The 24,416-nt window shown below is 38.6% G+C and overlaps 1 protein-coding gene and 1 long non-coding RNA gene across 3 annotated transcripts in view; one reads left to right on the forward strand and one right to left on the reverse strand.

Moving 5' to 3' along the window:
- The window catches only part of RGS17 (regulator of G protein signaling 17), an 87,225-nt gene that overhangs the window by 56,776 nt on the left and 6,033 nt on the right, over positions 1-24,416 (forward strand). The window contains exons 3-4 of one of the 2 annotated variants that reach the window (XM_060029749.1): positions 14,179-14,268; positions 15,739-15,973. In XM_060029749.1, the coding sequence (XP_059885732.1) occupies positions 14,179-14,268; positions 15,739-15,973 (325 nt within the window). The remainder of the gene's footprint in view (positions 1-14,178; positions 14,269-15,738; positions 15,974-24,416) is intronic. The other variant, XM_060029750.2, reaches the window with a different exon arrangement.
- LOC132436837 (uncharacterized) overlaps positions 1-24,416 on the reverse strand; it is a 76,027-nt gene that overhangs the window by 26,253 nt on the left and 25,358 nt on the right. The gene's annotated exons all lie outside the window — the stretch shown is intronic.

Consider the following 24,416-nt stretch of genomic DNA (forward strand, 5'->3'; position numbering starts at 1 on the left):
TAACCTGTGTTACACAAATAAGTCATGGATGCCCGAGTCTTGGCCATCAAGCAGACAGTCTGTAAGCTTGCAAGCCCTTCTACACATGGGGCAAAGCTGTTCCCAGCCAGGAGAGCTTTGTCAAGATCACGTGTCTAGAGATTCAGAATTGTCAAAACAATGTTCCCCTTATATCAGGATTCAAAGAGAATGACCTGCCTTTTCAGGTTGTTAACCCTCTTCCCTTTTCTTTATGAGAAAGAAACACTTCAAAGATGCGGGATCCTTGCAAAACTGCCAACAGCGTGAATCCATGAGGTAGTTCAGACACCTGTGAAAGTGTGTCGGAAACCAGAAATTGCGTTGTGCTCACAAAACAAGGTGCCACAAAAAGGAGGTAGAAAGGGAGAGCTTCCAAAAGCTTAAACGTAATTTCCAACTTGTCCCTTGAACCCTCCTCTCCTAACATCAGAGGTTAAACTAAAATAACTCAGAGTATTTTTTTCAAGGAAATCTCTAGGTGCTAATCCACTTCTGCTTTAATTCCTCATTGCTCCCGGGGGTGTCCTAGCAAGAAAAACAGATTGCTTTGTTTACTTATAAAAAATGAGAACTCAACAGACTTCAGATACCATGCCTCCAAAACGTTCCATTGGCTTCTCATGCTGCTGCATGGCGGTGAGGGCATCACTCGGGTGGGGCAGCCTTAGGCTCGCCACCTGCAGTTTCCGAGGGAATGGGTTCTCTCTTTCGCTACTTTACTTACTAGATTAGTGTATAAGCTTTTGTTTGGAAGAAAAAAAGTCCTCACTTAAAAACTAATGTTCAGAAAACTCTGTGTCTCATTTTACAGATAAGGCAACTGAAGACTTGCCTACTATCACTAAGCTCATTAACGACAGAAGTGGGACTAAAATGCAAGTCTCTTAACATCCCAGTCCATTGTTTTGTCCATTTTAAGAGAACACTTCCAAACTTTTCATTTCCAGGCTGGATATGAACTGATTCCAAAGCTTTTTACTTTGCAAACTCTTCAAGAATTATATTAAGTAACACTTTTCAAATGAAATTCACAATCTCATGCGCTACTATGTATTGCCTACAAGATTTCATCCACTGCATCGGATGGTCTCCATTCTTCTCAGGAGAAATTGGCCAGAACGTTATTACATTAAATAGTCCTGTGAAAGCTAAAATTATCTCCCTTTTGACACGTTAGTTTCCAGACCACGGAACAGATCTAAGTAAACTTTAAGCCCTTCATAAACATACTTTTGGTTGCCCCTCCCTCCATTTTTAACAAGTACCACAGCCTCTATAATTCAAAACAGTGCAAAAATAATGTCCTATTTTATCCTCTGACACTGTCACACTTTAGCTCTTTGCTAGTGGAAACACTAAAACGCATGCTTTAAAAGCCAAAGGATATTTTTTCAAAGGAAGAACAAAATCTGCGTCTGCTCCATGGTAAAGAAACCACCCCCTGGAAATAAATCTGCTCACACATGCAAGTTGAATCATTTCATCTAAGGCACCAGTGAAGAAGCAGTCTTTTCTCTAGCTGTCACCCTCAGAGACCTGATTCATCTCACATGGGAGCACAACTTATCTGCATAGGATTTCCAAAGACGTGTAACCAGACCATCAAAAATATCACTTACAAAGAATTCTAGTTTTGAAAACTCTATCTCACCATGTCATAGGTAAAATTTGTCAGTAGTTTCTATAACTTACACCATCTTTTAAAGGCACACAATCAGAAGACATGTACCAAAATGAACCCAGGTTTCCCAGGCCATATACACAAAACCAAAAAGTGGACGTTGGCACCATGGACCATCTCTGTGTCATGCACTTGTTTATTCACTCCTTTACAGCTGATTGAATGCTCATTATTGCCTGGTACTGTTGATGTCATTAGCTTTCACCAGATTCTCCCTGCCTCTACATTGACAGGCAACAAATGCTCAATAAGCAACTGAACATGGACATGAACATTTGGTTTACTCCCTAGGTCACCCTCCAGAAAAGTTTAAGATTCAAACTGCCTCTGCCAACAGAATGCCTCGACCCTTTTCCAAGGAAGGCACACCGTTCTTCTTTTTTTTAATTTTATTGGAGTAGAGTTGATTTACAATGTTGTGTTAGTTTCAGGCGTACAGCATAGTGATTCAGTTATACATATACATATATTCATTCTTTTTCAGATTCTTTTCCCATTTCGGTTATTACAGAATACTGAGTAGAGTTCTCTGTGCTCTATAGTAAGTCCTTGTTGGTTATCTGTTTTATATATAGTAGTGTTTGTATGTTCATCCCAAGCTCCTAATTTATCCCTCCCCCCTATGTTCCCCCTTTGGTAACCATAAGTTTGTTTTCAAAATCTGTATGTTTCTGTGTTGTAAATAAGTTCATTTATATCATTTACTTTAAAATTAGTTTCCACAAATGAGTAATATCATATAATACTTGTCTTTCTCTGACTTACTTCACTTAGTATGATAATCTCTAGGTCCATTCATGTTGCTGCAAATGGCATTATTTCGTTCTTTTTATGGCTGAGTAATATTCCATTGTAGATATGAACCACATCTTCTTTATCCCTTCCTTTTTGACTCTGTTTACTGTAAATGTACATTTTTTCTGAGTGTCACATTGCAGTGCTTAGACCATCAATGGAAAAATGGATGTGAAGAAAACAAAATACTAGATGAAAATATTATACCCCATTTCATTTAAGAGAGTAGAAAGAACCAAAACAGAATGGAGAAAGAAGATTAAATTAATTCCAGCTAGAAGCAAGCAAGAGCCAGCCCCCGCCTGGCCCTGTGGTGAGTGGAGAGGAGACGCCTCGGAAAGACGGAGCGCCAGGTGGGGCGGGGAGAGGACGTGGGCCTTACCAGGTCGAGATGTAGGAGAGTTCTGACATGGAAAGGGCGTTCCAGAGAAAACAAGGATGGGTCCTCAGGAGGGGAGAGGATGGATGGTGAGAGGAGCCTCGCTCTGTGAAGAAGCCCAGAATTCTAAAGCGACAGGAGGAAACAGACTGTAGGCGAAGAGACTGGGCAGCGCGTCCAAGGACAGCACTTGGTACCGAGACTTGAGTGCCGTCCACGGGCCCACATACCCCAGTTGGCTTCGAGTCATTTCAGGGTCATATCCGGGGAGGAGCTCTCAATCTCAGCTGACTCACTGTGTGTCGTGGTGGGGTGGGTGAGGGCCCTCTGGGTCTCAAAGGGCAGGATGTGGTGGAGCTTCTCAATGACCTTGGCAATGGGCCGCTGCTGGTCATCCCCATGGCCACGCCTCCCTCTGCCCTGGACAAGGCTGCACACTTGGGGGGGCTGGTCTGACGCCCAGCTCACTGTGCTGGCTTTCATACTAGTGACTCTCCTTCTGTTTGACATGTGTTTTTGTTTTCTAGGTGAGGGCCTTCAGTAAAATTATGCTATATGGATTTTAGAGTGGAATTCACAGCCATTCATATCAGTCAGTTGGCACTGGGCCTTTTCCTAAACGTATACTAAAGTTTTAAAATAACTAAAAGTATATGTTGGCTTATAACATAATATCTGGCACATAGTAGGTGTTTAATTAATAATAAGGTGTTGAAGGGTTGATGGAATTTGGATTTTCCAGTTGAGTCTACTTTATAAAATATGGAAATTTGTATCACAGATTTTGTTTCTCAAAAATTACAGGTATATCCTCCTATCATGAGCATAATGAGGTGGCGGGAACCACCAGATTTCTTCTTATGCACCATGTTCTTCATTCCCGTGTGTGTGTGTGTGTGTGTGTGTGTTAGTAGCAGTACTAGTACTAGTAGTAGTAGCAGTTAGTAGTAGAGAAAGGCCAGGATTCCAGGAGGGAGTGCTAAAATCTGGTTAGTACTACTGGGATATAAAGTCAAGAAGGACAAAATAGAAGACTAGAGACACACTGACAGGTAGTAAAATGCCTTTTATGGCATATTAAGACGTTAAGACTTTACACCTTTTTTGGTTATGGGAAGTGACTGAACATGCTTAAGTGAGAAGGGGACAAAGTCCATTTTATGTTTGAAGTATATCCCTGTGGAGACAATGGAAACTGTGTGGAAGGACAGGACAGAAACAGGAAGCATGTTAGAAGACTTCTGTAATAGTCTTGGTGAAAGATGCAAGGGGCTCAAAATGAAAGGTGATTAAAAGGAATGGAGAGATTCCAGTTTCAAGAAAAAGGAAGTACTGTCAACAATTTGCAGTAGACGTAAAGGAGAAGGGAAGGATAACGCCATTGCTTTGCTTGAGGGGCCGGGTTGATGGTAAGCCCATCAGATGAGAGAACGCTGGAACAGGAGGTGGTTTAGGCCAGGATAGGATGGTGGGTTGGGCTCGCTCCATGTGTGGGACCCAAGGATTAGCTGTGGAAATGATTTTGAAGCTTGCAGGGCATGTCTTGATTAGATATATATATTAGATATATATAACAATCAGGGAGTCATCAGCATACAATATACAGGAGATAAAAAGGATGGCCCAGCATGAAGAGCAGTGAGCTACAGGCTGAAACCTCAAATGTAAATCCTTAAACTCACTACTGGGCATATATCCAGGGAAAACTATAATTCAAAAAGACACATGCACCCCAATGTTCATCACAGCTCTATTTACAATAGCCAGGACATGGAAGCAACCTAAATGTCCATCAACAGAGGAATGGCTAGAGAAGATGCCATACATATATACAATGGAATATTACTCAGCCATAAAAAGGAATGAAATTGGGTCATTTGTAAAGACGTGGATGGACCTAGAGACTGTCATACAGAGTGAAGTAAGTCAGAAAGGGAAAAACAAATATCGTATATTAACACATATATGTGGAATCTAGAAAAATGGTATAGATGATCTTATTTGCAAAGCAGAAGTAGAGACACAGACATAGAGAACAAACATATGGATGGATACCAAGGGGGAAGCGGGGAGTGGGATGAATTGGGAGATGGGGATTGACATATATACACTATTGATACTAAGTATAAAATAGATAACTAATGAGAACCTACTGTATAGCACAGGGAACTCAGTGCTCTGCGGGGACCTAAATGGGAAGGAGATCCAAAAAAGAGGGGATATATGTATACATACAGCTGATTCACTTTGCTGTACAGTAGAAACTAACACAGTGTTGTAAAGCAATTATACTCCAATAAAAATAAAAATTTTTAAAAAGCCTTTAAAGAGAAAGCAGTGCAGCTCTGCAAACACAGAATGCAGAGACTAGACAGTCTGGGAGGTAACATACAAAACACACCACTGCGCAGGCACAGAAGCCCAGACAGTAAAGACTTTCACACAGAAGGGAATGATGGATGTTGCAAACACACGAAGGAGGTCTGATGCGATAAGAATCATAAAACTTCTTGTCATCTGGCCTACCAGGAAGTTATCAGTGAACTCTGTGAGAATTAAGCATCTCCTTAGGGTGCACGAGGAAGAAGAATTCGGAGAGAAAAGCTGCTGAGTGCAGCCCTTTTCAAAGGCACTGAGATACCCTGATCTTTGGGGGGTGAAGATTCAAGTTGAGGGAAGCCAGTGTTCCCTTTCTGATTTAATCAAAGCAAATTATTCAATTTCTAAAACAATGTGAAATCCAGCCCTTCTAAATCCTGGCCAAATTACATGAGCGATCTGGACAAAGGTTAAGAACTGCCCACCCATCCCAGCCTCTGCAAATCAATAATAATACAGAAACTGAGGTTATGACATTTTGCTACCCCTAACCTATCTATAAAATGTCATAGTTGTGCTACATCTTATTGAAGTTAATAATTTTCATCTCTCTCATTGGAACTCTTTTTTTTTTAACGTCTTTATTGGAGTATAATTGCTTTACAATGGTGTGTTAGTTTCTGCTGTATAACAAAGTGAATCAGTTATACATATACATATGTTCCCATATCTCTTCCCTCTTGCGTCTCCCTCCCTCCCACCCTCCCTATCCCACCCCTCTAGGTGGTCACAAAGCACCGAGCTGATCTCCCTGTGCTATGTGGCTGCTTCCCACTAGCTATCTATTTTACATTTGGTAGTGGAACTCTTTATTAGTCCTTTTAAGCCTAACTTATTTAGGTCTAGGCCTGGTAGACCTATTAAAATCTGCCTGATGTTTTAGGACATCACTCAAGAATTACTAATTACTTGTCAGATAAGACAATAAAATCCACTTCTAGCAAATATGAAGTTGATTGTATAATAATTCTGCTTCATTGGGTTTTATAAATATTATAATTTTCGATGCTATAAAATTCATATCTTTGTTTCAGATATCGATATACTATATATTAATATATATTATATATAAAATAACATTATATATATAATGTATATATTAATGTACATTTCATGCCTGGGAGCATGTGCTTCTAAGTAGAAAGCAAATTTCTGCCATTGCTACTTTTCTGTAACAGAAACATAGATTATTTAAAAGCACAAAACCCTTTTAATTGACCAATTACATAACAGTTGAATAATAACTTCATATGTTTCATTGTAAATAGATGTGGTCTTGCCATATTTAAAGATTACACACAAATTCTAATAACATGCCTTCCTCATATAAAGCCTACTTTCAAGAGGCAGCACTGGGGAGGGAAGAAAACCACACTGGAATTAGACCTGGATGCATCTCAGTCTCATAACATATAACTGTGAAATGTCTGGCAAGCTTTAGTTTCATCTGTAAGATGGGATTCACAACAGTTACTTTAGGGTGCAGTTTCTTTCAGGAACCCCTGAATCATCCTTTATTGATAGATATTATTTGCAAGTCTCAGGCTGAAAGGAAATTACCAGACTTTGGCCACTGTATGCTTAGCATGTTCTATTTCCATGTTGTCAGTTAATGTAACAGAACCTGTTTTCTGCATTCGGTATCCCTGGCCCTTTCTCCCCAGCTCTCACATGAACCAGCACAGGTATAACTTGGCATTCCCGGAGCACAGACCACACGCTCATTGATACACAGAGTGATGTGAGTTCATCACATCCTGGGATAAAGTCTCCCCACAGATCAGGACTGTTGCCTTCAATCATAGTTGTTTTCAAGGATGCTCCCACCTCAGCCCAAACATACTCACACACACAGTAACTGGAAAATCCCCCGGGAAGAATGAATGGGTGGATGGGTAAGTGACCCTGCCAGCAAGCAGATGTTTTTCTGAGTCAACTGCTAGGGTTTTAACATTTTCATTGTCCTTTTTATAACAGAGACACAAGTTAACTAAAGCTAGAAGCTTGAGCTCCAACTTAACTGATGCATTTAAAGATCTGGATGATTACATGCCATTTTAATAACAGTGTCTACTAACTAAATAAAAGTCCATTTGGCTTTTTCGCATCCAAGATATTTGCTTTCCCACAAAAGCATCCACTAACTTAATTATGACTTACAGGGAGAATTACAGTGGGTTGAAGGAAGAGCTTAAAATAGGATTTCAGTCAACCTGAGAACTGAAGTAGAGGATTCTATGGATTGGTGTATGTTATAGGAAGTACATCTAAATATTCAATCCTATAATTCTCTTAATGTTAAGGCGGAAAAAAAGAAACTCTACATATGCCAAATAGGAGGCTTTGGTTATTTAACTGAACATCAGCTGACATAGTAGATCCAGATTTTAACCAGGTTATAACTTGCTAAATGCAGTTGGCATTTTAAACCAAATGAATATCCATGAACTTAAAATACATGGCTTAGAGTTTGAAACAAAAATTTAATACCAATAGAAAAAGGGAGTTTTTGAAACCCATCTTTTCCAACTGAAGCACGTATAGAGGGAAATTGGTAGCGCAGAGGGCGAGTATGAGAAGACAAAGTGATTTTGTTTTCAGTTTCCATGCAGCAAAAGAAGCAATTAGCATTTACATACAACCCAAACTGGGATTGAAATCGTTTGGAGAATCCACTTTCACAGTGGCTCTTTGAAAACATTTTAAATAACAAAAAAATTTCCTGCCTGTTGGTAGCTAAAAACCTTTTCTAATTCATTTGTTCTAAGAATGTATCACCCAAGATCTATATTACCCCAGCAAGAGACATAATTAGAGTTCAAACAGCTAATTATTGGAAAGGATAACTACGATGTTAATAGGATTATGCCTGACCCTTTTTTAAGACTAAAGTATCCCTAAATTAAATGACCTAGGGCGGGAAGTATCCAGAACATTTCCTAAATAGCAAAAAGGAAAACTGGGTGTAATTATGCACACCTGTCAAGATTAAATTTATCCCTTTTGAGTATATTTCACTCACAGAAAATTTGATGACTCTTTTCAAAGTCCTTAGAAAGATGTAATTATCAAAACCCCATACATGTAAGAATAGATTTTTTTTCCAAATAAGGGTAAACTTAGAAACTTTCAGTTTTATTGAGTTGATTAAAATATTATATTTATAAAGGCAACATAGCCCTCTAGTGGACAGATTTTTAATAGCGGGTTATTTTACTTCTGATAGGCTTTAAATCTATGAAATAAAAGCTTAAACGAAATGAAACATTTGTTTTATAATATATGATACATGATTATGAAAAATAGGAGTACTTCTAGGGGCAATGATTTTGGGGGGTTTTTTGCTGTACGCGGGCCTCTCACTGTTGTGGCCTCTCCCGTTGCGGAGCACAGGCTCCGGACGCGCAGGCTCAGGCCATGGCTCACGGGCCCAGCCGCTCCGTGGCATGTGGGATCTTCCCGGACCAGGGCACGAACCCGTGTCCCCTGCATCGGCAGGCGGACTCTAAACCACTGCGCCACCAGGGAAGCCCTAGGGGCAATGTTTTTTGAGACAAGTGTTGTATAACATTCCAGACACACATTTCTAACCACCGTTCCCATCCTTACATACCCTATTCAAAAGCAAGCTGTTCTACCAAAATGTAGAAATGAAAGAGATGAGGTTCAAGACATAGGTTTGATTATAACTGAGTTTTTATATGTCTGAAATTGTAGATCGTATATGGCTACTGTCCCCCCTTCTGCTCCCTTTTTTCTTCCTTTTTATAGCCCTTTCTAAGCAATGCATCAGTGCACCTCTCCTTTCCCTTCTTCCCAAAGTTGTCTTTGCCAGTGGGAGCGAGTTGTATGTCCCAGGGATGCTCTTTGCAGTAACAACATCTGTTCTGGAGTCATGAGTGGCACCACCTCTTCTTCCCCTTGTCAGGTTTTGTTGTCAACCTTCTGTAACAGCTCCTTTTTCCCTGGCAATCTCAAGAAGTTGCTCCTTGCCAATATCTGCTGTATATTCAGTCCTCTGGGCAATACCTCCTACAGACTGGCAGCTGTGGGGTAATGTTGTTAGAAGGGGCTGTGCCCTCCAGACATGGGTTTGTGATAAGAGGTTTACCCTTTCCAGACATTTAAGAGCAATCCATTTCTCTAAATACGTGAAAAGGTAAAATACCACAATTAATTCTTCTATATCAAGAGAAGAAGCATTGCACAGCGAAAATGAGCATGAAATAAGACGTCGGAAGGTGTGAGTTCCATTGCTAGGCCTGATATGTTTTAGTTGTGGGTATCGAGTAAGTCAACCTCGGTGACTGCTTTTTCTTAAATCAGATGGGAATGATTAATAACAAAGCCCCTGCTTACGTTACAGGACTGTTGTGAGGAAGAAATGGTAAGGTGTTGTATGCGGAAGTGTTTTATAATAACAGCACGGTGCAAGTTTTTATTCCCTCTAGTTGAAATAAAAAACTCTTCGGTAAACTTGGAATTGTCATTTTAATATGCCACCAATTTGCCCTTCCACTGAATTAAGCATGTGTAATAATTTTCCTTCTTGTCACAAGTGTTTAGTTTAGTCTTTGCTTTCAACCTTGTGTAGTAGGTCACTACCTTTGTCCCCATTATGAATGGGGAAAATAAAGCTTGGAAAACCAAAATCGTCATCAAGGAGATATCTTTGAGATTTGGAGTCCACTTCATTGTTTTCTTGGCCCATTACATAACCACACCTCACTGACTATTCTAATTTATTGCTTCCATCCTGAAACGTCTGATTCGTCCATTTTGCTCTGCGTTGATATCATGCATTTTCACAACTCTACACGCTTTTACCCCCTCTGCTTGGAATCCTCCTTGTCTAGGTCTCCATCTGGCAAACACATTTATTTCAACTCTCATTGCAATGCTCTGTGAGGCCTATGTAACTGTCAGAGCTCCTCAGTTTCAGAGCCTCTGTCTTGTTCATCTTGACTTTCCAACCCAGACACCGTTGCATAAATCAGGTGTCTCATACATATTTGTAAATCGTTGTTGACGCCTAAGTAAGGCTGTGGTATTGTTTTACCATGGTATTTTGACTGAGAAAAATGACACATTTAAAGAATAACTTACCAATTTTTTTCAGAACCTGAAGGAAGTTGATTCCATTTTTGCACTGGGAAATTTGAGGTAGAATTGTTAAATATAAAGGAAAAGATGATAGTACAATGTGAGAATATTAGAATAATGAATTGTCTTTACCAATGACAGTGGTTCTTTCTTGAGCCTATGTTTTAATACAGTATAATACAGTTATACTGTATTAAATTTAAGCATAAATTTAACATAAATTTATTAAATGTATTAATTTATTAATTCCTCAGCTGAGTGTTTGTGTAAAGATATGTGGTTTTGTGATCAGCCTCTACCCCAGAGTTACCATAGCTACTGCAAAGTTTTCATCTTATTTGCAACCATTTCAAGGATTCTCCCTAAGAACCAATTGTTTACTGAAAGTAGACCGTCTTCCAAAAGAGTCCCCACACATAGCCATGATGATGAACCAGTAGGTAAGCTCGTTAAAGGGCAGTAGGTAATGTTTTCCATACCCCACTGCCCAGACTCCCCTGTAAACAAACAAAAAAATCCACCCACACACAAAGAGGGCATATTTCCTTATTTTCTGAAGTATACCAAATGTATTTCTCTCTTCTCAACGTCACTATTCGAGACAATCTCTAATAAGATTTTATATGCTTATTTTAGTATTCTTAGCATAGGCTATTGGAATTTTCTCCCATAAAATATTTCAGCTTTGATCAAGACTCCCACAGTGAGCATTGTATATGCATTCTGTTCTCTTCATGGCTTTAGTTGTTTAAAAAGTGGAATTGTTAGTTCAAAATATTACAAGCATTGTAAAAGTGAAAAAGAACACGTCTCTACATGACCCCTCACGTTAAGCTTGATGTTTTCCTTTTAGAGCTTTTCTCCAGCACATATGTATATATATACGTTGATCCAGAGCAAATATGTCCTGTATTTTATTACCTTAAATGAACCCACTGTATTACTTAGAGCAGGACCAAGTAAAACTGGGGACAGACATTAGTCATGCCTAAGACAGATGGCAAACAGTCTAGCACCAAGTCTCCTATCATTTTCTCCATTTCTCTTCATCTTAAAATGGCATTATTTTAATGGTTCTTGATAATGGAAACTTTGAAACCAATTTTTAAAGAACAGTCCTAAAGGACAGTTGATTAGAAAGGACACATCGATTGCTAAAGGTCAGTTTCCTTCTACAGGGCAATGTTGTGTCCAATATTAGATCAAGAAATGGAGGAAACGGTGAACAGTTAGGCACTTACTGAATGTCTGTTATAAGTAGTTTTAGTACAAATGTGTGTCCACATTTTACCATCTGTAGAAATCAAAGATATAAACACAATCCAATACTTCATAATGATCACTCTAATATGGTGGCATTTGGGATGTTTGTAAATATCACAGAAACAGATACAAGAGCCAGAATTCATCTTCAGAAACTTGTGAATCATGTATGTAGATTCCAGATTTGTTGCTCCACAGCAAAGACACAATGGAGAACACATTTTTTCAACGATGTTGTGTTTTAAAGTTTTTCAGATAAGGATACCTGCATTGGTGTGGCATGCTCCATAGGATACTGTGTGGAAATGTAACTGAAACAAATTCTCAAGGAGTTTATTATTTAATCAGCAAAGCAAGCTCATTTTCCAGTCTTTATATAGTCCCTCAGTATGTGCACACACACATATGAGCTCGGTGAAGCTTGGCAGAATGAGTACTAATTTCCTATTTAAATGTGATCTTTCTAGGATTTACCCCCCAAGTTGCATATTTTATACATTTGGCATCATTAGTTTCTCCCAGGAAATTTCACAGAATATTGTCAATGGTGTCTTCCTATCTCCTCCCTCCCACTTTCCCATAATTACCGGAAATACATCAAATTCCAGAGAGGCACTCTTACTCAAAGACACTTTGAGAAGTTACTGATGCTGCCCTCCAACACATTCCTAACCTGCAGACACAGTCACAGCTCGGCAGGCAGAGACTCAACCAGCCGCTCTCTGAATCCCCCCTCGCTGCTTCCTCGCGGCTCCCCACGCTGAAGGCTGAGAGGGGTCTGGAATTGCTGACTACCATGCAGAGCAATCCTCAGTCTTCTGGACATTTGAGTAACAATCAAACTATAGTTTCTGCTTCCCAGAATTCCTTGGGCCATACCACCTTTGTGAGAGGTTTCTCCTTTTCTACACCAGTAAATCTGCCACCTTCCCTATAAACTGGTAGAGGAGGACTTAATTTACTTCCTTCTGACATTTTTTTTTTTCATTGACGTGTCCTGTTTCTGACTGAAGAATCCTTTCCACTTCCTATTGAGTTCTCTTTTCTCCAGGTGGTCCAATTTCGCAACTAAGTTTTCCATCTAGTCCTACTTTCAGTTGTAGATTGACCCCTTTGCCTTCCCGTCTTTGCTACATTCTCTCCATCCTCACCCTTGCACCTGAGAATGAATGAATGAATGAGACATCTCTCCTCTTCCCTTACCGGATGTTCCAGATCAATAATAGCTAATTGTTGGAAGCTTTCGCGTACTAAGCCACAGCCATGTTTGGTGCCGCTTTTCTGCATTCACCTAAGTACTCTATTGCCTCAGTGCCTATCAGACAGCATGGTTCATAATAACAATTACAGGGTGGCTCAAGAGAATTGGGTTCAAATTCCAATCATACCGCATATTTAGTGCCTGCCTTTGGGCCAACCTACCAGACAGCTCTGTGCCTCACTTTGCTCATCTGTAAAATGGGGATAGTAAAATTAAAGTAAATTAAAGTAAAAGAACAGCGCCTGGCACATAATAGGTACTAGGAAATAATAGTTTCCATTTCCCTTTGTTGAACAGATAATGAATGAACAACTGAAAGAGACATCATCTAACTTCTTTTGCTCTCTGACAGGCCCTCAAGAAGCTTCTCGGCTTCTAGACAGAGGGATCAATTTGCTAATTCAGTAGCTTAGCTCTTCCAAGGCCACTGAGTTATCCTCCCCGCCCTGCTTCTTAATATCTGCCCTCAACCCCCTCATCACGTTGTCTGCACCTAGAACCCCACAACCCTGCTCAGCTACCGTTTACCTGAATCAGACAATTCTTATTCTTGTTCTGGGTTACTAAAGCCCATAGGATTATCCTAGCTCCTGTCATCCTGTAGAATTCCCAAATTTATGTCCCAGAGACACAGAGACGCCTCCCACTCAATGCTCTAATATCCAAACCCCAAAGCCTCAGAGTGACTGGCTTTTCCCTCTTGAGATGTTGGAGGTTTACTTAAAGGGATGAAAGGGCAAAGAAAAAATCAAATATAAATCCTGTCGCTCGAACTTGAGTGGATGGAGGAATGATGACAGAAAACCTGGTCTGCAGAGAAGGGTGATGTGAACTTAGCAAATTCTGTTGTAGACTCTGATACACTTTATCTTTTTAGCAACCAATGGGGGAAAAATCAATGGAAAACAAACTATGAATAGAACTAACCAAAAATCAAAATGGCATTACACTAAGGAGTAATGTAATGATATATATCAAATATTAAAGCATATAATCATGTAAGTTATCTCGGAGAATTTAAGTAATTTGAACTATGCATGGAGGAAGTCCGAATGTATAACAGTATCTATTTTCTGAGGTTATGATTTACTTTATTTTATTAAATAATGATTCTCTTTCCTTTAGTTGACATGGGCTTACCCAACATTTAAAAATGGTATTGCTCTTTTTGTAGTCTAAATACTCTCACATAGTTGAAAATAAAATTCTTCCATGAAATATTTTCCTGGAATTTTTTTCTTTTCTTTAAATAATTGGTTTTCCCTCGACAAAATAAAGTGTTATACTACATTACAGCCTCACTGTTAGGAATGAAGAAAGAGGGGAAAACGCAGGAAGACCCACACATACCACAAAAATGGAGAGTATCCAGGTCCTAGAGGAATGGTGAGTGTGATTCACGTTGTAATTGTGTCTTGCATGTACGTGCTGTGTACATCTACCCAAGGCTTAAACATAATCTCTTGCTTCCCAGTAACTCCTCAAAATGGTTTTGTGAAATGAATGCATACTTAGTCTGGGAGATCTTATTCTGTGATTGCAACTGCTTTTTATCCCTTTTTTTTTTATTAGCTCTGTTAAACTATCAGCTAAAACATTGCTTGAGTTTATCCTTCCCTTTCAAAAAACAATGATTGATACATGAATTAACCTCCCCCCCTAAACTGCCCTAGTTCTCTACTTCCCTTTTCTGAGAATATTTTTAAGTTGTTATCTTTATAGAAGAGTCTAAAACACACACAGAAAAGATATGGAACTACCTAAGTCAGTGAGAAAGGGCACCCAGCTGTTCCTCAGTCCCATTTCCATTGGAAGGGACTCTAATTAAGTATTTTCGCCAAACTGAGAAGTTGAAATGCAGTATCCACAGAATAGAATTAAAATACAAGCAGATTATTTGTATAATGATATGTGCTTTCTTTTTCTACTTCTTATGAGAAGGTTTTAATTTTGATGCTTCATAGTAATTTTTCTGTCTTTTACACTTTTTTTAAAACAAACGAGGAAGTTCAGACATTTTGGAATAATAGCAAATCTATATAAAATATTTGGTCAAAAAGGTAAGATAAAGTATAAGAATTTTTTGGCCAAGCGTATTTTAGGTTGGAAAATTATTAAACAGACGAATGAATGGCAAAGCAAAATCAGGACCAATTTAACCATAAGAATCTCCAAGCTTCTATCCTTTACTTCTTTGATGTATAAGCAAAGGAAGTAATAACTGGTGGTTTCTGCAGGAAAGTAGTCGCTGAAAACCTGAATATAGGTATCTAAAAAGTCCCTGATGTCATTATAATTGTCCTGTGCTTTTTAATTGTGATAACTCCATTCATAGGTAACAATTCGCTCATAATAGTTACCAGAATAATTATTAAAGTTTAGGAAAATATGTGACAAGTGCACACAATGTATTCTTATTTTGATTCAGTGAAAAATGAAAAGACAGCGACCAGAGATGAAAAGAGAAACTGTATCTTATGGCTTGGAAATGAAAATCTACATCAGATGCAAACGAAAAAGTTCAGTTTGCCTTTCAAAGTAATGCATAGGGTTGCAGTCGATTGTTTGGGTTCAAAAATGCCCAAGCTTCATTAGGGATCTATGATGACCACGTGCAGAGTGTGTGTAGCCCCTTGCTACTTGAATGCTTGACTCCCTAACACATAGCTTGTACCTACACGAATTTTTGTCAAGACCCAGAAATCTCTAGCCCAGTCCTGGCAGATGTTTGCCAGGTCAGGCTGGACTGAGTCTCAATGACCACTAGATGGCAGCAATTGAATGGCATTTCTATCTGCAGCTCACCATCCCCGCACCAAAGTTGCTTTTGATAACGGCCCCATTCTGTCTCTGCAGCCAAAACCCCACTTCAGATGAAGTCTTGTCCTGGTCTCAAAATTTTGACAAGATGATGAAGGCCCCGGCAGGAAGAAACCTCTTCAGAGAGTTCCTCCGAACAGAATACAGTGAAGAGAACCTACTCTTCTGGCTTGCCTGTGAAGACTTAAAGAAAGAGCAGAATAAAAAAGTAATTGAAGAAAAGGCCAGAATGATATACGAAGATTACATTTCTATCCTCTCACCAAAAGAGGTAAAAATCTGGAAAATATTGATGTGAGCTTCTTAGACCAAGGATGAACCTAAAAGGACTTCTGTCCAAATTGAGTAATGAATGCACGGGGTGTGGACAAGCTAGAAGGCTTGTCTGGGTAGATAATCTATATTCCATTCTACCTGAATCTACCTGAACACGTGTTTCAAGGTTAGGTCTCCCCAGTATGCTTTGATCATTTATCTCTAGCTGAATCATGTGATAGTCTACTTGCTTTTCAGAACTACCATTAGGAAGCCTGGTAATACAATTTGCCGTGACTTAAAGTGGAAAAGAAGAACTTAACTTTGGGGCAGTGTTTCTCAAAGTGTGATCCCCAGATCACCTGTATAGGAATCACCTGGAGCATTTGTTTGAAAAGCAAATTCTCGAGGCTGACCCAGGACTTCTGAATCTGAATTTTGGGAACTAGAGCCCAGGAGTCCATACCTTTAACAAGTTTTCCACATACGTACTAGTTTGAAAACCTCTGGTATAGGGGGAAAAAACGAAAACAAAAGAAACCCTGCCATGTTGATGCTTATGATAGAATTTTTACAGAACTGAAGTATGACCCTTTAGGACCCATTAATATTCTTGGGGGAGAGATGTGTGATGGCAATCATTTTACTTGTTCTGGTTTTCCTGTTATTTATAAGTGCAAGCTATTTTTCCCATTGCCAGAATGTACCTGATAAACAAGGAACGTTTCAAGCAACCGGATTGACACCGTTCCATTAGCTTTCTAAAAATCAGTTTGCTCCTGAGAAACGGTCCCGCTACCAGAGTTAACAAGCATTTGGTGAGGGAGGGGCTGAGAGTGTGCCTGGCCTCTGAAGTGCCGAGGGACTGAGTTCCAGCAGGGCTTTTCAGAATTTGAACTTAGAATTGCCTAGAATGCCTTCTCTTCTGCACGCCACCCTCTTGCTGTCTTTTCTGTCTCTCTTAATCCACTGTGATTTTACCTGTGCATTTAAGTGTTCTGGCCTGGTGCTGTCTGCCTCCGGACTTTATCCTCCACACCCCTCTCCTGCACGTGGACGTTTATTACATCCCCTAGAGACAGGTATCTGTCTCCTCCAGCGTTTGGTGCGGCCCTTACCTTTAAATCTGTAAGATGAGTTTGCGTCTGGTCTATCAGCTCTGTGCTTGGGATGCTATATAAGCTATTTCACTTCTAATCAGATATACCTAAGTAATTTTTTAAAGATGTATCCGTTCGTGCCATTGGTATTCCAGAGTACTCCAATAGCATTGTCTCTGCAAAATGAGAAACCTTGAATTGGATACACAAAAGATTGTCTTAATTTTTATTTCCTGCATTAACACAGAAAAAGTATTCATAGAAACAAGGTGGGGAGAAATTTTTCTATAGCCTCAATACATTTATTACTGATGCCACTTTGTATTTCTAACACCATTAAAATTCTGCATCCTAAAAATACATTCTTCAGGTTTCTGGTCTCTCTAGAACCTCAGCATCTAACCAGTTCTACTTGAATTTTATTAGTATATTAAGTTCACCTTCATTTTTATTTAATATTGCAATACGTGGCAAATATATCAAATAATCCAAATGTGCCCCAAGATGTGCTTCTCTTGTCCATAAGTACACATAATTACAGAGTCTTTGGGAAGATTATCTATCCCATCTCTCTCCCCCAAATATGTAACACGTATCATTTGAAAATGATTATTGTTTAAATTATCTAGTCCATTCCTTTGTACTATGTATCCTCTTAAAATGATGACTGTCCCATTTTAAAACAATGTTAGTAGAAAAAGTGCTCTCTATATTAAGTACATACAATTCCTTTATTTTACAGTCTCCATTTTCTAATTTTAAGTTTTTGTGGGAAACACTTCCCCACTGTTGTCACAGCTCTTGAGTTTCAGATGTCACTCATTGATGGAGCTTTGTAAAATACTTAGTTTTCACAAAATTACTTCTTCTCTGGGCCACAGTTTAGAGATATCATAGTTATTGATTACTGAAATATAAATTATTGGATTTTCATTATTTTGCAAAAGTAATGGAGTTTTGTTTTAACCAAATTTCTTTACTTTGAACATGAGTTTCACCAAAAAGTCATTAAAATATTATTTCCTGAATAAGAACATGACCTTTCCTAAACTAAATAGACTAATATTTAGTGTAATAGCCTCTCTCCTTTAATATTCTCTAAATACCAGAGGCAGAGGTAAAATTCAAATTTTTATCATTTGTCCACTTGTTTGCTGACATATAAATAATTCTCAACATAGAATCTAAGTGATTGGACTGTATGAAGTACCTCTGTTTAGCCAACTGATGGCTCTCCTGTCAACATAGTAATTACACTTATTATTTAGCAGCAAAATTGAATAAACCCAAAGCAGGCAATTATAAAAGATAATTGTTAAGAAGTTACATTTTAAGCCCACGTACAGATATATTTACTTTTGAACCCAGTCAGATGACTTGACTCACTTATATACTCCCAAAATGGCACTCACTTTCTAGCTATCCCAGGGCCCTTTCCAAAATATTATATCTCACTGACCTTCTATGCAAAAACTTGTCCATTTCTAATCAACAATACACTGCTAACTGTTTAGTGATACTGTGTTATCACCCTTCAAGTTTTGTTTTCCACCACTGGAGAGAACACATGTCCCATCCAGAGAGCCCTGACTATATAGAAGTAAGAACACTGAACTAACACTCGGGTGGACAGATTCTAGTCCATGCTCAGCTCCAACTTAATTGTGTGGCCTGGGATAAATCAGTTCACTTTTTCTGGGCCTCGGTATTCAGTTGATTTGTTTATAAAAATCAAAATTCAAAGGGGCACAGAGGATAGTAAACCAAGTCCAGAATGGCAGCTGTAAGGCCCTTGTGGTACTACTGCATTCTCCCCTCCAAATGTCATGGCCAGTTAGTCACGGTCTTCCTCACTGCTGTACCCAGATTCAACCTCAGAGCCTGTCTTAACATGGCGCTCAGAGCAACCACTGCAAGGCCATCGGAGTTGGGAATCTACTTCCCACTTTGGAGCCAGACAATCTGTTTCTACTCAGAATTTTTTTTTTTTTTTTCTACTCAGAATATTTTTAAAGAATATGAACACTTGAATCATTTGTAAAATGGTAATAACTAAATAACTGAAAATTGTCAGGACTTTATTCTTAACCAGAACCTCAGTTTTCTTCACTAGACTTTCATTTTACTTTAATTAGATTGGGTCATCATGTTGCCCTTTGTTAAACGTTAAGGAGGTCTACATTCTTAATATTATATATACATTGGGGCTTCCCTGGTGGCGCAGTGGTTGAGAGCCCGCCTGCCGATGCAGGGGACGCGGGTTCCTGCCCCGGTCCGGGAGGATCCCACATGCCGCGGAGTGGCTGGGCCCGTGAGCCATGGCCGCTGAGCCTGCGCGTCCGGAGCCTGTGCTCCGCAACGGGAGAGGCCACAACAGTGAGCGGCCCGCGTACCACAAAAAAAAAAAAAAAAAATTATATATACATAGCATATTTCCTTCATGAAACCAGAGTGCTGAATGTTACAATTCGTTGTTTTAAGATCATGTTATATGCATTTTTAATAATTTGGATGTTATGTTATAAAATAGATGTTTACAACCAAGAGGCAATATAACTTCCACTCTCGGCATAGCATGCATTTCAAGAGGGGAAATGACCAAATTTTAAATTAAAAAAAAAAAATCTAAAAACAGACAAAAATAACATTTCTTTCAAAAGTGAATTTTCTTTTTTGTCCTCAAAGGGAAAACAAATGGACGTAATAAAGAGGAATTTAAGACAAATAGTACACTTGCACATCACAGATGCCAGTGGCAACTTAAGTATTGAAAAGACAAACCCAGCAAAATAAGGAACTTTAATAAAAAGTCTGCTTAAAAGTTATGACCAACTTAAACAGCATTGAGCTGTTGAATAAAGAAATATCTATAAATGCTGAAACAACTGTAAGACTTATTGGAATTGAAGAAAACTATGTGTGTTCAGATATCTAGTGACAGCACTGTCCTTAACCAGGGCTGTAATCCAGCCCCACCACTTAACCATCTGTTTAACACTAAGAAACTCACTTCAGTGCTCTGCAGCCTTAGATACCTTGTTCTGTAGAATGTGGGAATGGAAAAAGCTAAAAAAACACTAAATCTATGACTTTCAGGCTCTGCTGAATGACAATTTTTATAGTAGTAGGAACTGTTTGCTTCTTCTGATTTCACCCTAAACTTCCAGTTGCTATCAGGGAGAAAAAAGCAAAAAGCCTATTTAAACACCAGAATTATCTAAACATAATGCATATGAGAAAGACATGTGGCCTATGTGTGCACATAGACAGATGTTTCTTCGTGCAAAATCATGTGAATTTAGCACTTCCAATAATTTAAATCAGTTTTTCTAAACAGGACTCATGATTGTACTTTCCTAGATTCCTTTCTTTGTGCATGCATATTTTCATTCAAAAAATATTTATTGAGTACTTCCCACGAGCCAGGTACTGGGCTAGATGTTAGGGATATGATGGTGAACGTTGGCCTATACCTTATGGAGCTTTCATTTTAGGAAGACAAACAAATCATGTCAAAAACAAGTAACTAAAAATCGTGATAAACATTATGATGGGGGTGGAGGTCAAATGATGTAGTTAGAATAGGGTTAGTCAGGGAAGGTCACTCTGAGAAGGCAAAATTCAAGTTGATACAAAGTCTAAAGACATTGGGTTTGAGGTGTCATTATACATATGCTCAATTATTATTATCATTACTATTATTACTTTACACTGGGCTTAAACTTTGTTGTTGACAAAATGGTCTTATGTATATTATTACAGTATAAGTCTCACAAGAATCCTTTAGCCTCTAGGACACATGGCACCATTTCATAGGAAAGGAAATTGATTTTCAGAGAAGTAAAACAAGGATATTAGAATTATATCTGGTAGAGAGAGAACACAACCCTAAGATCTTCAGATTCCAAGTGTGATGCTCTTCCAGCTACAATACGCTGATGAGTTATTCCATTGTATTCCATTCATGATACTACTATGGATTTCTATGAACCCAAACTTGAACTTGAGACACGATAAGAACTAGTAACCTTAACCACATGTCTGAACTCTCCTTCAGAAACAAGATTAACTTTCCCATCATTTGTACGCCATCAGAAATATGGTTACTCCACTTCATCCTACCAGTGATGTTTGGTCCAAGAAACACATTCCAATAATCAATCTTATATGTAATTTATAATTATTTTCAGTAGAAATAACCAACACAAAATAATATGACTAAAAACACACATGGTAAAAGTGTATTAAAACAGATAGGAAAACCAGATAGCCTTCAGATCTGTAAAATTTTACGTGAGAAGACCGAATTTAGTTAAAATTATAAAGAACATTTCCAATGGCAAAAACTATAATTGGTAAAATTCAACGTGGACTTATAAAGGAAAAAGAAAAAAATTAATCAGAATTTTACTTAGAAAATAATCCTAAGTAAAGCAGCTTCAGTAAAATTAAAAATAAAGTGGAAAAAATGGGAGAAAAATTAAATCATTATGTGTAAAAAAATTGTTCAAGGAATTAATTGACTTAGGAGGGTCTTTATGAGAGTAAAAGACTTTTAGTGGTAATTCATCATCTTCAGTACAATTCCACCGAAAAAATGTCCAAAGAGTCAAAATTTCCATGATGACTAGAAGAGGAAGACAGGGTCAAAACTTGGTGTGCTCCCTTTTGCCAATACTGACCTATTTTACATGAATTGGCTCCATTGCTAGGAAATCTATCAAGCATAATATTTAATTCAATTTGACCCAGGTTTTCCCAACCACACTAGAAAGATTTCTGTTTTCATCCTCCCCACTTTACCCCCCATACTCTTGTTGAACCTTTAGCTTTCATTTCATTTTCCCCCCAGTTAGTTTGTGGAGTTGCTGGTGCGTATTTTTATGTTTGCAAGCCACGTGCTTTTCTTCTTCTCTGTCTCCTACTCCCTGTGGGAATGGATGCTTCCAAGTTCATTGAGTCCTGTCACAAAGTCACTTATGCCTTTTTAAAGCTTCAGTTACCACCTCTCAACACTGCCAACATTTCCAGCACTGCTAAAACTGCCAGTTAAATGCTGCCAAGTCTCTCAGTGCCCTCTGGTGCCCTGTCCCACAGTAGTAGATCGTTTTTTAACTGTTATTGCTGCACTGCGTCCCTCCCTTCACCCCACCTAAATGGGAGTCTGTGAGGACTAAGAAAAGAATTTCCATTGCCCAAGGATAGCTCTCGTCTTGTGCTACTCAACTTTCTCTTCCCCTAGCATGAGTTCTTTACAGGAAACTCCTCAGTCCTACGCATTGGCCTTACAAGCCATCCAATCATGGGTGAATCCTAGGGTGACAATGGCTCAGGCCCATGCTGGGATCCACCCACACTATCTTGTATTATAGATGTTCCACAATCGAAGCACAAAGATGCTACAAGATGAAACTATAGACTGTTATGCTCATGGGGTTTATCCTTGTTGTTTGACCTCTCTACACTTCTTTTGACAGACAACCTTTTCAAACAAACAACCAGATATTTAGGAAAATATGTTATTTTTCAAAAGGAAATAGCAAATGTGTTTTTGTTACAGATTACTGAATGCTGAATGGTACTACTTTCTGTACTGCATTTCACTACTGTTCTTAATTAGCCAAAAAATTTTTAAATTATTCAATGAAGACTCAACACATTTACTAATTCAAATTATTTTATTTCTCTGTCTTCAGATAACTAATATTATTCCAGCTCCTGATAAACTGTTATCAGTTTATCACATGTTAAATATGTTAATTATATGTGTTAGGGAACATATATGTTAAATAGCATATATTGCATTATGCTATTATTTAAGAAATAAATGACCTCTTTATCACTAATCTAATGTTTCTCTCTCCAATGAAAGAAAAAGTTCCCAAGTTTGAAAGTAAGAGCACCATTTACAAAAATAATAGAATATGTTTGTTAAGATTCACTTGACCATAACACCACATTTCAGAATAAGATCTATCAGTTTAAACTCCAATGTCAATATTCTCCTTTTGAGTAGAAAAACAAATGATATTTTTAAAGAAAAAGCTTAGATAAAAATTCTGTACTTTTTATTACTTGGTACTTGACGATGACCTCTTATGGCAGCAACACAGAGAATAAAATGCAAACGATCCATTTCCAGAACATCTTTTCTTTTTTCTTTAGAATTTAGAGAGAAGAATATATAGTTCAGCCAAGGAACGTTTAATTTTTTCTCTATATAAGTTAGTCTAGCTACACCACAGAAATTGAGTCTGGATCACCATTTCCCGACACATCCTCCCCTAGCAGCCATCCCTGGTGTATATCAAGGAACCCAACGCCACATGGGCTGTTGAGCTCAGGCATCTGGGGACACCAAATGGAATCTGAGTGGCTTCCGTCATTGGGACTGTTTCAGATCCCAGGCTTAGTCCAAACAGTGGGTGGGAAAAGAAGCCGAAACCAAAAAGACTTTTGCAAAATGCTTGTGACAAAACGTTCAGCTATAAATAGGAAAGGTTTGTATAGACTTGAGTACGTCATGAGACAAATAACTGTGGATCACAATGCCCTAGTCTTTGTTCAACAGTGAGAACTATGGACACCAATCAAGACTCTGAGGTGGTTTGCCTCTTACAGGGTGTTGCTAACATGTCATTTCAGAGCAGACCTTAGTTCTTTTCCCAGAGTGTGCATCTATTGGTATTTAATTTCCCCCCCTTCCCATTTCAACATGCTCTACCAGTTCCAATCAGATTAGCATTTAGGGAGGAAAAAACCAAAACAAAACAAAAAACAAAACTGAATCACTTGCAGAATCTAATTTCTTTACACTTTTCAAATAACACTGTATGATTAATGGGTACTCTGAATTCCTACTTACATTTCTCCTTTCAGAGATTGAATTTCAAGTAAATATTCTGCTTAATCTTTAGTACAGAGACCTTTGGATGTATTCCTAGGTATGGGCTACAGAGGGTCCTATGTCATGCCAGGTAGATAGAAGAGCTGAAGAGTGTGTGCTGTCGTTCTGCTCTACTCAGCCCTTCCACATTCCTGGTGTCCTCCTTCTGACACGGGAGGACTTGTTGGGATTTGAAACTATCGGGAATCAGCACTTGATATACGTGTTAAGTTTGGACAGAGAACTACTCTCTGCCAGATTTTTACCTTGTTCCATCAAGAGTTACCCCAGCAGTCTCATAATAGGAGGACGTCAATTTGTATTCTGGCCAGGGAATTCTCTAGCACCGCAACAATGAACAGAAATTGTCAAAAAAACTCCTGAGTGAATGCGTAGAAAAGATACATCCAAGTAAGCCAAGATCTCTGAACTAAAATTCTGGTTTAAAAGTTGGTTTTTGTTTGTTTAATTCA

This window comes from Delphinus delphis, chromosome 14 (assembly GCF_949987515.2).
Source record: "Delphinus delphis chromosome 14, mDelDel1.2, whole genome shotgun sequence".
Lineage (NCBI taxonomy): Eukaryota > Metazoa > Chordata > Mammalia > Artiodactyla > Delphinidae > Delphinus > Delphinus delphis.